Here is a 15,527-nt window from a genome sequence, read left to right on the forward strand (position 1 = left end):
TGAGATGCAGCCAAATAAGCCTGACGAATCGTCAGACGGATCCAACGTGCCACGGTCTGCTTAGAAGCAGGCCAACCATGTTTGGCTGCATCGTAGAGGACGAACAGAGTATCAGACTTCCTCAATGAAGGAGTACAATCCACATAAATCCTCAAGGCACGCATCACATCCAGGGAGCATGAAGAAGGAGAGTCCTTACATTAACCAGCCCATTGTGGTGCCGGTCTTGTCTGTGTGGAGGAAACCACCTTTGGAAAAAAAACGGGTGCGAAGCACCAGGCAATAGTCGTGGAAAACAAAAGTATGGCCCACGGTAGGAAAGGGCGCCCAGCTCAGACACCCTTCTGGCAGGAGCCAGGGCCAGTAAAAGTACCGCCTTCCATGACAAAAACTTCAAATCAACAGTTTCCAGAGGCTCAAAAAACGCCGGTTGAAGAAAGGATTGAACCAAGGGGAGATCCCATGGCGTTTTCGGGGGTACAAATAGAGGCTGAACCCGAAGGACCCCCTGTAAGAAGGCTCACTGGCATCAAAAGAAAATGGACAGGGCGGAAACTTGATCCTTCAGGGATCTCAATCCAAGGCCGGCATCCAGGCCCGCCTGCAAAAATAAAAAAACTGTCCCAGGCGAAAAGAGGTTGTAGGAAAACCCCGCCTTTCGCACCAAGACACATAGGACTTCCACATCCAATGATAGTGGGCAGGCTTCCCACTATGCCTGCAGCATGGTCAGAATGACCAACCGTGGAATGCCCCTGCGCCTCAACAGCCACGCCGTTAAACGTACACCTCCTGTTGGAGAAGATCTGGCCGCAGAGGAAGCGGCCATGGTTGGTCTATCAGGAGCATCCAGAGGTCGGAGTACCAGCTTCTGTGGGGCAGTCCGGGGCCACAAGGATGAAAGTGGCTTTCTACCTCTTGATCCGGTTGAGCATCCAAGGAAGGAGAGGAATTGGTGGGAACAGATATGCAAACTGGAACTGCCATGGAACAGTGAAGGCGTCGACCACCACTGCTGCCGGGTTCTGAGTATGGGAGCAATATCAGAAAGCTGATGATTGAGTCTGGGCGCCACGAGGTCTATTTGGGGTAAGCACCAACGTCGAAGCAGCTGCTGAAATACCTGCGGATGAAGGGCCCATTCCCCCGGATGAAGATCCTGACGACTGAGGTAGTCCACTTCCCAGTTGTCCACACTGGGGATGAACACCACCGACAGACCCGCAGCATTTTTTTCTGCCCAGACAAGGATGCAAGATACCTCGCGCATGGCTGAGCGACTTCTGGTTACTCCCTGACGGTTGATGTATGCCACCGCCGTGGCGTTGTCCTATTGTACCCAAATGGGAAGGCCCCTCAACAAGGGAAATGACTGAACCAGGTCATTGTAAATTGCTCCTGACACGGCCAACGGCTCTAAAGGTGATGGTCCAGTACCACAGCTCCCCAGCCCCTGAGGTTGGCGTTCATTCAGGAAAACCCAATCCCAAATGCTGAACAGACGACCCGCTTGCAGATGTCTGGGACTGTAGCCACCACAAAAGGTATATACGCATCCTGGGAGAGAGGCGTACCAATTGATACATCTGTAGATGAGATCCGGTCCACTGGGATAGGAGATCCAGCTGCTAGGTTCCCGAATGGAATCGACCGAATTCCAAGGCCTCAAAGGAGGCCACCATCTTCCCCAAAAGGCGGATGCAGATGTACCGACATCCGTCGAAGGTGAAGGACGAGCCTGACAAGCGCCTGGATCGCCAAGGCCTTGTCCACTGAAAGGAACACCTTCTGTACAGTAGGGTCGTGTCCAGGATCATCCCCAGAAAGTGGAGCCGCTGCGATGTAATCAGCTGAGACTTTGGGAAGTTGATGATCCAGCCATGTTGTGCCAGTAAGTGATAGGTGGTCGACACATTCTTTATAAGCCTCTCTCATGCCGGCGCCTTTAGGAGATCGTCCAAATAGGGGACTATGGGCCTGATTCAGACCCGCTCGCAAGCGGGTCGATGGCCGGGCAGTGCGCATGCGCGGCATGAGCGAGCGAGAAATCACTCGCTCTGGCGCTCGCATCCAAAAGGGGCGGCTGTCAATGTTGATCGACAGCGCGCCCCGTTTCATAGGCAGGCCGGGGGGGTGGGGTGGCTGGCCAAATGGAAGCGTTCCCGAAGGAACGCCTGCCGTTTGGGGGCGTCCCCACGAGTGATGTCAGTGGTGAGCTTCCGGCTCTATTAGAGCCGGAAGCTCACTGGGGCTTGCGACGGACGAGACCCTACCACAAGGGTCTCGTCGCAAGCCCATCATCTGGCCGCTCGCTAAAGCTGTGGGTGGTCACCCACAGCTTAGCGAGCGGCCAGGAGGCCGAACAAAAAAAACAAAACATGCGGCCGCCCTGATTCAGAGCGAGCGCTCGCTTTTTGCGAGCGCCTCTGAATCAGGCCCTATGGTCATGCCCTGTAGCCGCAGAAGAACAACCATGGAAGCCATAACCTTCGTGAACACTCGGGGAGCAGAAGAGAGTCCGAACGGAAGAGCTCGGAACTGATAATGGGATTTCTGAATCTAAAACCACAGAACAGCCTGATGCTGTTCCCAAATCGGAATGTGTAAATAGGCGTCTTTTATTTTCAGAGACACTAGGAATTCCGCTGGTTCCAGGGCCGCTATTACAGAGCGCAGAACTCGATTTTGAACCTTCGAAAAGTGAGATAGAGATTCAGGGACTTAAAGTTCAAAATGGGTTGGACCGTGCCGTCCAGCTTGGGTACCACGAACAGGTTTGAGTAGAACCCCTCCTTGCGCTGGTGGAAGAGATTCCGACACCAGGACCTCCAAGTCCAGTAGCTTCGTAATGGCCTGTAGCAATACCGCTCGCTTTGCAACTTAGGCCGGTAGCCCCGTCGTGAAGAACAGACGGGGAGGAGGGAACGCAAATTCTATTCTTAGAATGTAAGCTCTTGCGAGCAGGGCCCTTTTTCCTCACGTGCTTCTTCTTGTCTTACTTTTACAATGGCACCTAAAACTTGGTTACTGACACCCTGCTGCTTATTTAGGTATTATGCAGCATTGTTTATAAATCATGTACTTGTCCTGCATTGTCTGTACTGTTAATAACTGTCTTGTGTGCTCATTTGTTTCTGTACTTTGTAAGGTGCAGCGGAACCCTTGTGGCGCCATATAAAGGATAATAATAATAATAATAATAATAATAATAATAAATTCGATAACCTTGGGCTATGAGGTTCCGAACCCAAGCGTCTGAGCAAGTCCTGAAGACAGTTGAGGCGTAGGAGTTGTGACTTGTGATTGGTTCACAAAGTCACAGAAATGTGTTTATAGTGTTTAACTAATAACACGTGACTTGGAGAAACAGAAGAGAATAGAAATCCATCCAGCAGTATTAGAAGCACCTGAGATCACACTGAGCAGCCACAGGCACGTTACTTATATTCTTCACCCACCAATTTATTTTCATCTGTTTCTGTATTATCTATCTCTATGCATATGTAGTTTTATCATTTTAAATGATCAATAGAAGTTACATATTCCAATGTGTCTTTTTCTCTTATACCACACAGTCCTAATGCTAATCTAGAAAATAAAAAAGTACATAGGTCTGCGCTGGTGTCTACTAAGAAATTGGGTATACACTCCAAAGCCATCAATCTTAATTTTATTAACAATGAAAATCCACTGATGGTCTCTGGATGAATGAGCGCACCACTGTGTTGTTTTCTGTTCCTAATGCCAATCTATATTATTTATAAGTGGCAATAACAGTGGTCCTACCTGTAAGTATAATCACATAGACCTGGCAAATACCATACTGATTCTATGGCATTTAATATATTGAATTGTCTTTATTATGTAGGTAACCTTTCTGCAGTGAGTACCTAGAAACCCCCCCCTGGCCGCCGCTCCATCGCCGCGCAGCTAAACAACATTTTTTTTATTTTTTTTTATTAAAAGGAGCTGCCGGAGTTCAGCAACTGGCTGCGGCTGGAGCTGGGCTGGCTGACTGTAGGGGGAGCTGCTGCAGCAGCGCGAAGCTCCTCCTAGGAAGTTCAGATGGGGCATCGACTGCCAGAGGGCCAGGCTGAGCTGCCGCCGGGTGACTGCATTCCTAGCGCTTTCTCCTGGACCTGGAACCCAGGTGAAGTTATGTGGGGGGTGCCCAGTGGGGGAGGAGCCGCCGGCAGGGGGTTACTGCCAACGCAGTGGGGCGGGGGGGTTTGCCAGTGGGGGTGTTCTTTAATAATTGACGCTGTGCTTCCTTGCCTGTGCTTATGTTTTTTTGTGAAAGGGGTGTGTGTGTATGTATGTCAGTGTTTGTGTCAGTGTATAGTCCTTGTGAGTGTCTGTCTAAGTTAGACTGTGTGTGTCTGACATTGTGTGTGAAATGCCGAACTAACTGTCCATCATCCAAATAATTAATAGATAGATAGATATATATCTATCTCCCCACAGTTCGGCTGGCACTCTGAACAACGCTGTGACAGCTTGATCCTGTGCCAGAATCCAATATCATATCATACACCCCCAAAAAACAAACGGCACTGTAAAAAGATCAACAGTTTGTATGGTTCTAACGACAAGCTATTGTTCTTTACACCAGTGGTGTGTGTGTGTGTTTTTTTTCCCCGTATTTGGAACCCCCCGTCAAATTCCTGCGTTTGCCACGTTTACATTCGTTTGGCCTTTTTAGCAGATGTTATATGTATTTTAATAAAATTAACAAAAAACAATAAAGTTTGTGGTTTTAATTAAATTACCCCCACCCATGTACCCCCACATTAAGTTGGGCTTCTTTTGGGGCTTTTTTGGATTGTCCAGGGCTTGTTTTTCACTCATCGGTTGCTTGTTTGTCATTTTAAAGTTGCAACACTGGCCCTAAGGAGAGCCGCCGGCAGACGGGCGCTAACAAAACAGGAGGTGTGCGCACTTTTATACCGCTAACCAAGCCTATCCACACTAACGGGGAAGGCTGGGAACTTACCCCACTATGCCACTTGGTACGCGGTGGACCTGGGGGGACCCGGACCCAGCCAAGTGCAGCTGTGGTGGGTCCCCCTTCTACAACAGCCATGGCTATGTGTGGTCAGGGACCCGAACGCGCACCTCATAAGGCGGCGGCAAGTCCTCCACCGCGGGTCCCACAGTGCAGGCAGACAAGGGATACACTCTGTTTGTGCTGATTAAAATAGAATAAAAAAAAAAATGCAGGGAGATGCTGCCAAGGACCGGCTCCCTTGGCACAGTTTTTACATTTATTTACATCCAGATCATGATGTAAGGATAGTGGCACACATACACTTGCATATCGAATGCTATATTTATATACTGTACTATATACACAACATTCTTGGCACATATGCTCTATGAATGTTCCCAGCCAGAACTCGTGTGCCAGGAATGGCGCTACGTGCAGACAAATAGTGCCCGTGACACTACACAAGGTTATCTCAGTTGGTAAACTGTAAACTTATTTTATGTCATTAAAGTAGAAAAGTAGCATGACAACAGTGTTCCAGTATCTACTTTGGATGACCCCTGCAATGTACTGAGCACTGAACTATGGGCCCGATTCAGCAAGGATTGCAACTGCTAATACACACGCAATCGGCCAATAGTTGTGTACTGTGCATGCATCGCAGTGCAGGAACCAGCCATTGCGATCGCAGTGACTACGTAGACCCATTGCAGAGTGATTGACAGGAAGTGTTGTTTGTGGGAGGTGCAGGGGTGGGATTGGCGAAACGCAGGCATGCCAGTGCGTTTGAACGTCGTTGCATGGGCGTGCATAAAAATAGCCACTGAGATGCCTTACGCAGCCTGAGTACTCATAGCGTGTGAGGAGGTTAGCAATTTCTGAGTAAGGTCAGAGCTTGTGCAAGTGTACTTGAGGCTTGCGATGGTACTCAATGTTACCGATGGTTTCGCAGTCTTGCCAAAGGATTACGGATGTGTGTAAGGTAAAGTGGGCGACCTTATGTTGTGCTGCAGTGGCATAGCGATCTCAACGGATTAGCATACTATCGTAGTGAGACTGTGTGCGTAATCTCTATTGCAATCACAGTTGCGATCCGTAATGAAACAGGCCCCATCTCCGCTGTGTTGCTGAAGATAAAGACCAGAACACTGCAGTGATCAGTACAAGCACAGCCTTCCATGTGTATTGCTGAAGTATTGACCTGGGACATCAGTTGTAAAATTCAAGTGAAAGCCGTATATAATATATTTTGCTTAACTATTAATAACAGGAATCTCAAGACATAGGACATATCAGAGCTATGAATTAAGGGACTGACTCAGAGATGGATGCAATGCTGTGGTTATCGGGGGTCTGCGCCTGCATCAGAGTTGTAATTCGTATACATCACGTCTCATTTTTGTTGTCGCTTGCAGTGAAAGTTTATTCGCAAAGTGAGTAACAGCCATGGACCGCTTTTGGGCGTGTCTCAGCCTGTGACTGTAATCCTGGGCGTAGTAAAAAGGTCTCCAGCGTCTCAGTTCCTGCACCCATAGGACAGAAGGCAAGCTATTGCCTGATAATACTATGACTGCTGCCTTTGGAGAGGATACACCTATTTGTGCTGCAGGATTTGGAGGTTATACACCATTTAATTTTTGTATTATTGTCAGCCAGCCATCTGGAAAATTATTTCTCTGTATATGGTTCATCCACCCATTTGGAATGAATTATCCTATCAGTGATGGTGTCTTCCCATTGTATGATTGTTTACATTTTAAATGTGTTTTGATACCCCTGATGAAGTACACTAATGGACGAAATGCATAGGATTTAAGCACTTCATCCATTATCGCAAAGGGCCCCTGTCATGTTAGCCGACTCCCGAAAGGGTGAAGGCAGGAGTACTTACCAGCTCCCTGTACAGTGGTATTGGATGACTTCAAATATGACCAATAGATATAGCTTAAAATGTTGAAGTTTACATATTGGAATTTCTACGCAAAGAAAAATAAGTAATCTGAAGTTTTGAGATAAGAATAGACAGACCAAGTTTTGGACTTACTACTTATAGGAGAACATTCTATAGGAGAACACGATTTAGATTATCTATAAAATGGTTTATCTAGTGCCCTAAAATAAATAAATAGATCGATATATCTAAAAGACTTATAAATAAAAGAAGCACGTGGCACTTTGCCATTTATCCTTTTTTTTTTTACATACTTTGCACCAGAAATGTCTATTATGAGATTCCCCTTTTAAACATAGATTTCTTGTTCTATATATGTTTTTATTTCTCCTTTTAAATTTGGATATATATGTATTTATAGATTAATTGCTGTCATTAGCATAATAAATATTGAAAAAATAAATAAATAAATATATATATATATATATATATATATATATATATATATTTCCTGTCTTTTTCATTTATCAAGTAAGATATACAGTATATCATCTGGTTTGTGATAGATTTTAAAAGATATATGTTCCAAGTATATACATAGAGGTGTATGCTTTACACTATTATTTTGCACACTTGCACTGACACTTTATAATACCTGTTAAGTTTAAATTTTTTATTACACTCATCCATACGTTTATTAGAGATTATTTTTAAATTATTGTTTATATATAAAGCAGTTCGTGACTACCTTCACAGTTGTATTATTCATTTTTTTATATTTATTTAGTATTTCACATATATATTTTCCATATGTATGCACTAATTGCACTCACAGTATCAATATTATTTATATCTTAGTCCTATTTATTGTATTAGGACACCGTACAATTGTATATTAATATATTTATTTATTACTGCTTAAATAGATTATCTATCTTACTATTTATATGTGAGCACTGCTGATGCTATATACCAATTTTTTTTTTAATATATATATATACATATACACATACACACACACACACACACAGATATGTTCATATAAGAGTGTGTAATAAAATAAATATATATATCCAGTTATTTATATAGCGCACACATGTTCCGCAGCGCTTTACAGAGAATATTTGGCCACTCACATCAGTCCCTGCCCCAGTGGAGCTTACACTCTATCTTCCCTACCACATGCTCACACACATACACATTAGGGTTAATTTTTGTTGGGAGCCAATTAACCTACCTGTATATTTTTGGCGTGTGGGAGGAAACCGGAGTACCCGGAGGAAACCCACGCAAGCACAGGAAGAATATACAAACTCCGTACAGGTAGAGCCGTGGTGGGAATCGAACCCATGACCTCAGTGCTGTGAGGCAGTACTGCTAACCATTGCACAATCTGCGCTGCCCTATATTATAATGTATATATAAAACTTTTTTTTATTCACCCGTCTATGTCGGGGGACTGTATGCACCTTTGTTATGAGACCCCCAAAGAGCTAGTTATGCCCCTGATACCGCAGGTAGGTGCACAGATTATTCCTACAGCCAGATTGTCCCACATGCTTTTGGGAACTTTTAAAAAGGCATCATAATCAATTTCCAGCCAACATAATGGTGTTTAGAAGCCCAAATCAACGGTTTCTCATTATTCTATTCATTTGGGGATTTGAAGTTCAATTTTGAGTTCGATTGACGTTCGATTTGCAAATCGAACGTTAGTAAATGAAAGGATCCTATATTCAACTATGGGAAAACATTGATGTATTGCCTATATTCCATTTTGAGTGAAATTCAGTTTCCTGATCAATTTGACATTCGATTTTGGCTTTAGCAAATTCTCATTATCAAAATCGAATGGCAAATCAAACCAAAATCAAATGGCAAATCGAACAGAATCTAAAATCAATCGTAAATATACCCCCTGGAATGTTAGAACTACATCATTAGCAGTACCAAAATAGACCAGCAGATGGTGATCTGTAGCTTTCCATGCTTTCATTCTTGTATTTACTGTCCAAAAAAATTATATGGTGTATGTCATTTTCTCACAATCATCAGTCTAACATTAAAACCACCTGCCTAATATTGTGTAGGTCCCCTTTATACTGCCAAAATAGCACTGACCCATCGAGGCCTGGACACAGCAAGACTTCTGAAAGTGTCTTGTGGTATCCGTTACCAAGTTTCCAGGTCAGGACTCCATGGCTCGGACTTGTTTTTCAAGCACATCCCCTCAGATGCTCGATGAGATTGAGATCTGGTGTATTTGGAGTCGAAGTCAACACCTTGAGCTCTGTCACGTTCCTCAAACCATTCCTGACAATGTTTGCAGTGTGGCAGGGCGCATTATCCAGTGGAAAGAGGCCACTACCATCAGGAAATACCGTTCCCATGAAGGGGTGTACTTGGTCTTGAACAATTTTTAGGTAGGTGGTATGTGTCAAAGTGACATCCACATGAATGGCAGGACCGAAGGTTTCCAAAGCAGAACATTGCCCAGAGTATCACACTGCCTCCGCCGGCTACCCTGGTGCAATCTCTTCCCCAGGTAAATGACACACAGACACACACCTGACCGTCCACATGATGTAAAAGAAAACATGATTCATCAGACCAGGCTGCCTTCTTTCATTGCTCCATGGTCCAGTTCTGATGCTCACGTGCTAACTGTGAGCGCTTTTGACAGTGGTCAGTATGGGCAACTTGACTGGCCTGTGGCTCAAAGCCCCATGTGCAGCAAGCTGTGATACATGGTGTGTTCTGATACCTTTCAATCATAGACAGCATTAACTTTTTCTGCAATATGTGCTATAGTAGCTCTTCTGCGAGACCACACCAGTGGGGCTAGCCTTAACTCCCCAAGTGCATCAATGAGCCTTGGGTGCCAATGACCCTGTTGCCGGTTCACCAGTTGTCCTTCCTTGGACCACTTTGGGTAGGTACTAACCACTGGGAACACTCAACCAGAGCTGCAATTTTGGAGATACTATGACTCAAGTATCTAGACATCATAATTTGTCCCTTGTCAAAGTCGCTCAGGTCCTTAGGCTTAACCATTTTCCCTGCTTCCAACACATCAGCTTCAAGAACAGAGCATTCACTTGCTGACTAATATATTCCACCCCTTGAAAGGTGCCACTGTAATTAGATAATCAATGTTATTCACTTTCAAATGACGGTCAGAATACTGACAGCGGCATCCCAACGGTAAAAATCTAGATAAATTTTGGTGTGTATGTTAACCCAAATCTCAACCCTAAACCTCCTCTCCTGCAGCCTAACCCTAACCCACCCCTCCCGCGGCCTAACGCTAACTTTTCTGCACATGCACAGGATCTGCACAGTGCATGTGACAGTCGCAGTGCCCCTAAGCCACAGCATGCGTTTTGGGGGTGGGGAATGGACTGACTGTCTGAAAATGGGGGCTTGTCATCCTTGTTTTCTTGGAGTGGCGAGGCCAGTGTCTGCATCGTCCAACGCAGATTTACCTACCTCGGCTTTCGGAGCTGTGACAGCCACTCATTAGCCTGAGGCTGGGTACGCATTAGATGACCGGCAATCTTGCCAACAGTCGGATCGATTTACCTTCACCCCGGACCATGCAAGATTGCTGGTACATATATCCTGATATATGAATGATGGAATGATATCTTGTTACGTACTTCATTACACTTCACAGTCCCACATACAATTATCAAGTGATTGGCCTTGCTGCACGGCCAATCACACGATATTGCATGCAACCTGCGGGAGTGCACAATCATGGGTACACATTAGACTATGTGTCGTGTCCGATATGCTGTTCTGATCCACCTCAAAATGATATACAGGACAAAATATCGTCTAATGTGTACCCCAGCCTTAAGCTGGGTACACATTAGATGATAGGTCGCCCGATCCGGCGGTTTGTGTCGACTTATCGGCCAGTGTGTACCGACTATGAGCGACCATGCGCACTACTGTGAAGTCATTCATCACATCGACAGATCAAGTCTATATGTTGCTCAATCTGTCAATTTGAGGAACGACCCCATGTTTGTTGAGGCGGCTGGTGAATGACATTTTGTGCAGTGGTTCAGATTGTGCGATATCAAATAACTAGCGTTCCCGCTAGGCTGTTTTAGCGGGGCGCGGCGCCCTGCCCTCCTTCTGGAAGGCAAAAAGCACCCTGCCCTCCAGGAGGGCAAAAAGCGCCCTGCCCTAACAGCCTGCGGGAGCAGTCTTCACCCGCGGGTCAGAGTGTCCCGCGGGTGAAGAAATGTGCGGTGACCCGGTCACCGCCGGAGAATAGACGCCGGGCGCATGCACGAACGTCCGTAAGTGCCGGGCACGCCCCCAAGAGTGACGAAAAGGGGACGCGTCTTATAGACACGGCCCTTTTTGATGACCACGCCCCCTTCTCGGTCGGGCGCGCGCACGAACGTGCCCTCTCTAGCTCCGGCGCCCTGCCTCACGCCGGAGCTAGAGTGAACACTAAAATGACTGCAGGATATGTCGTTCATGGCATCGTGCGTCGGCTGGGTACACACACGATGCACCGATGCGAATAGCAAACAACTCTGAATCAGGACCTTAATCAGATTGGCAAAGGCAACATTCCTATATATATGTTTTTTTTTACTAGCTGTGATGCCGAATTTAAGAACATGAACTGTAAATGATACATTAAAAAAAACAAAAAATAAATTAGTAATATTAGTGAAATATGAATAAGAACTGGCAATATTGAATATAGGTACTTTATGAATAATATGACTTCCCAAAAGCACTGACGGTTTAAAGGATCTTTACTGAAGTAATCCTATTGATGTGATTCTGCTACTCTCCTATACCTTTCTGTATACATCGTATGTTATCCTAACTTTTAAACAGGTCTCTCGCTGCACTGGTTTGGTGTTGTAGCAAGTTTTACATTTAGCACTTTTTATTGTCACACTATAAATGGCTTGCTCTAGCTCCATATCTATAGGCTTCTGCTGAGGAATTAACAAGGTAAGTCTTACTTTGCTTTATATTAGGAAATATCATGGACTTCGGCTCTTTGGGGATTTGTTTCAGGGGTAGTTGACCAAAGTGCAGGGCATTTTCCTCTAATGGGGGCACAGGATCCTTCTTGGCACCAGGAGGTAGGTACTTGGCTAGAGAGAGAAAAGTCTGATCATTGCTGTGCTCTCAAATCTGATCTTTTCAGCCATTCCTTAAAAGAAAGCAAAAATGATCCAAATACCTTGAGCATTGGTAATAGAGTCGGTCTGTAAGGACGGCTGCTTCTCGGACTCTACAATATCATGTGGCATGGCACCAGTGTCGTCTTTCTTTCCAGCTACATAAAGTATATTCCTTTAGTTAATAACAATGATACCCCAGAAATGTCCCAATCCCTACCATCTGCTTCAGGCTCACCAGTGGGGACAATATTGGGCTTTGCCGGCTCACTGTCTTCTATTTCTGGCATTCCTGCATCACCACCAACTTTGGCACCATCTAAACAATCAAATTGAAAAACTTCAGTAAGGATCAAGAAACTTAAAGCAATACTACTATGCAAAAATACAGTAACCTAAGATATGTGTCATTATTATTAATAAATACTTCCTTTATTAAATTACTGACTAGCATTGCTCCTATGTGAGATGCTGTATATGGAAAGGAGCTGCTGACAGAACAGGGTTCAACTAATGATGAACATACAGTACATGATCCATACAGAGCCATACCCAGCTGACGGAGTACTTTGTAATCCATTCCCTCTTAACATTTTTTAAAATCTGAGCCTCAGAAGACTTAAGTCAGCTCTTCAAGATAACTATATGATAATAGAGAATGGCATTTCCCAGGATGAACATGCCCAGTCCAAGCGGGGACACGTGCTGCACCCCCTATCCCTCAATGCTGCAATGGAGAGGGGACAGACCAGCAGGAGGAGGACCCAGCAACGGCAGGTAAGTATAACAGGGGTCAGGATAGCGGCAGGCTGATGTGACCTGGGATATCCTGGGTCCATTTTACTAGTTAAATGATATTGGACGCATTGTGACTAAGCTGCAAGCAAAGCCCCTTATTAGCCCTGCCTCTTGTTGCTGCCATTACGTGGCTGCAGACTATTTCCATGACTGAGTGAAGAGTGCAGATGTAGTGTTCCCAATGGAAGGGAGCCTATATTTAAGGTAATGTGGAGCAAGAAGAGTGGGATAAGTTTTGCACTGTTTGCCTTTTATAGGTGAAATTAACCATCAACAGAGATAATAGGTTTTCCAATCTGGGTGAGTCCTTGCTCGGCGTTGTGCGTCCCACATTTGGGGTGCATGATCAATACCAAGTTGTAAATCCAGAGAAGGAAACAGAACTACTGAACTCTACAGTACAGACGTTCCTAAAGGAGAACAATATAGAGAATTTCTACAAGTCATAGCTCCTCAGTATAGGGAGGTGGAATACAGTATATAATAATGTCACCATTATGGCCTACTCAGGAATAAGAACAATATATTTCAGTGGTCCTGATTCCTTAAGTGGTTATTGACATAAGAATGAACAGGATATAAGTACACTAGGGGTTAATAAATGCTGATACATCTCCTGTAGGTAAACTACATCATGATAATAATTTGTATGATCCATAAAATACTTTGTGCAAATCTGTAACCAGTGGAATTAGTCCCATGATATGTATCACTGATAAATACTAGTCTCCTAAAGAAGATCTAAAAGGCATCTTCCATATAATATTACTAATGTTACCATAACTTGTTTAATAGGTATAATATTATATATCTCAGTCCTGTTCCAGAAGAGTTCTTAGTTACAGAACATATTATAGGAAGTGTGTTTGAACAGCAAGGGTCATAAAACTTAACAAATTTACACAGCAATCACTTTTTTAAGTGGTCTCACAGAGATCATGGAGGGGGCTGGCAAGGATGGCTGCTTTAAATAAAAAAGAAAAAAAAAGAAAAATCATTTTAGGGATTGCTAGTTCACCTGTTAAAGGGGCACATCCACTAGGCGACTAATGAAGGACTGAACGATAACGATATCATTCATTAAAATGTGCAGTGCCTACACTGAACGATATATCGTTCTGTGCAGGCACCCTCCCTCATCCCTGAACATGGTCAATCTGTCGTTATCGGCAGATTGACTGGCATGTTCAGACTATGATTGATGTCAGAAACAACCAGCGGGAGCGCGCATCGCTGGTCGTTTCCAACATTACAATGTACGATTTGTGCACGATTACGATGTTGTTATCGTTCAATTGCTCATTAATATCGACTAGTGGATGTGCGCCTTTAGTGTCATGACTATCATTTTTTATTTCCATTTCATTTTAAAAACCTGTTCTGCACTTATATTTGTGTATAGCAATTTGTTATGCTTGTTTTATACAATAAGTATTGTGACTTTCTAATCATATTAAACACAATTTTGTAATGTTGGGTCTTGTCGTCTTTGCTGATTAATGTGCAAAATAGGCTTGCCTTTGTATAAACTCTACACTTACTGGGTGTATGAGATATAATTTGGGGGGGATCTTAGTCATTTTTAGACTGACAAGTCTAAATAATTTTCATTGACCTTTCCACACCACATGTCACTTACAGTATGCTCAGGTGAGTTTTGTTATGACAAATGACAAAGCCACAATGTTTAGAAGGAGGAAGCAATCACCCTAGAGCAGTGGTTCCTAAACTGTCCGCCGTGGCACACTTACAGAGGTGCCTCAGGTTGGTGGTCCAGCACCAAAGCAAATTATTTATGGTCAATGTAATGTAACTATACGGACAAACAGAAGCACAAACCTGTCCACCACCACTACACACCTGAACCGAAGGATGGCAGGTAAGCACAATTTACTTCACTTTACTACTATTCTGAATTTCTCAATAACAAACCTTTGGCTTAGGGGTGCCATGAAAACAATGCTGATACTCTAGAGCAGTGGTGTCAAACTCAGGCCCTTCAGCTTTTGTGGGACTACATATCCCAGCAAGCCCTGCCACAGTTTTAGCATGCCCTAATAGCAAAACTGTGGCACTGCATGCTGGGATGTGTAGTTCCACTGCAGCTGGAGGGCCCGAGTTTGACACCATTGCTCTAGAGTGCCGTGATTCAATAAAGTTTGGGAACCACTGCCTTAGAGGAACACAGCAGGAAATATACAGCTGGGAACACATTTCTATACCTCTCTCGTAGTTCAGGCGGTTACTGGAAGGGTTTTCCACATGATCGTCTATAGCTATAGTGGCTATCGTCTGCATCTTGTTCTCAGGGTCAGCTTCAGCTCCTGCCACCTTGCTTGGTGATTTCTCTGCATTCTCCTGCAGGGAACATTACATAGTTTACTCATCATGGCAGCACAAATATAGAACCACATTTCAACCTTAATTAAAATACAGCAGAAGGGCTAAAATGATAAAATAGGTTGCTTTATTTTTGGTTCTGGGAGCTGTAGTCCTGTTTCCTGAGTAATTAAATATTGTGGTAAACAGAATGAGGATAATTAGCCACATTTTTAAGAAAAAATCCCGTGTTCAGCTGAATCCCCAGATAAATATTAGGTTTGTTAGGATCCTTCTTGTAATATTACGCTGTAGAGCACATTATCCATCGCAGCATCTCGTCTGCTGTAACAAACATTAATGTGCTAAT

The 15,527-nt window shown here is 44.2% G+C and overlaps 1 protein-coding gene across 2 annotated transcripts in view; it reads right to left on the reverse strand.

The window, feature by feature from the left end:
* Positions 1–15,527, reverse strand: part of GOLM2 (golgi membrane protein 2) — a 41,334-nt gene that overhangs the window by 6,794 nt on the left and 19,013 nt on the right. For both annotated transcript variants that reach the window (XM_088452822.1, XM_088452821.1), the window contains exons 5-8: positions 15,061–15,196; positions 12,279–12,359; positions 12,103–12,198; positions 11,879–12,013 (exon numbers count right to left, since the gene is read on the reverse strand). In XM_088452822.1, coding sequence (XP_088308948.1) covers positions 11,879–12,013; positions 12,103–12,198; positions 12,279–12,359; positions 15,061–15,196 — 448 coding nt within the window. The remainder of the gene's footprint in view (positions 1–11,878; positions 12,014–12,102; positions 12,199–12,278; positions 12,360–15,060; positions 15,197–15,527) is intronic.

The sequence above is a fragment of the Taudactylus pleione genome, unplaced genomic scaffold, assembly GCF_031769625.1.
Source record: "Taudactylus pleione unplaced genomic scaffold, aTauple2 ptg000556l, whole genome shotgun sequence".
NCBI lineage: Eukaryota > Metazoa > Chordata > Amphibia > Anura > Myobatrachidae > Taudactylus > Taudactylus pleione.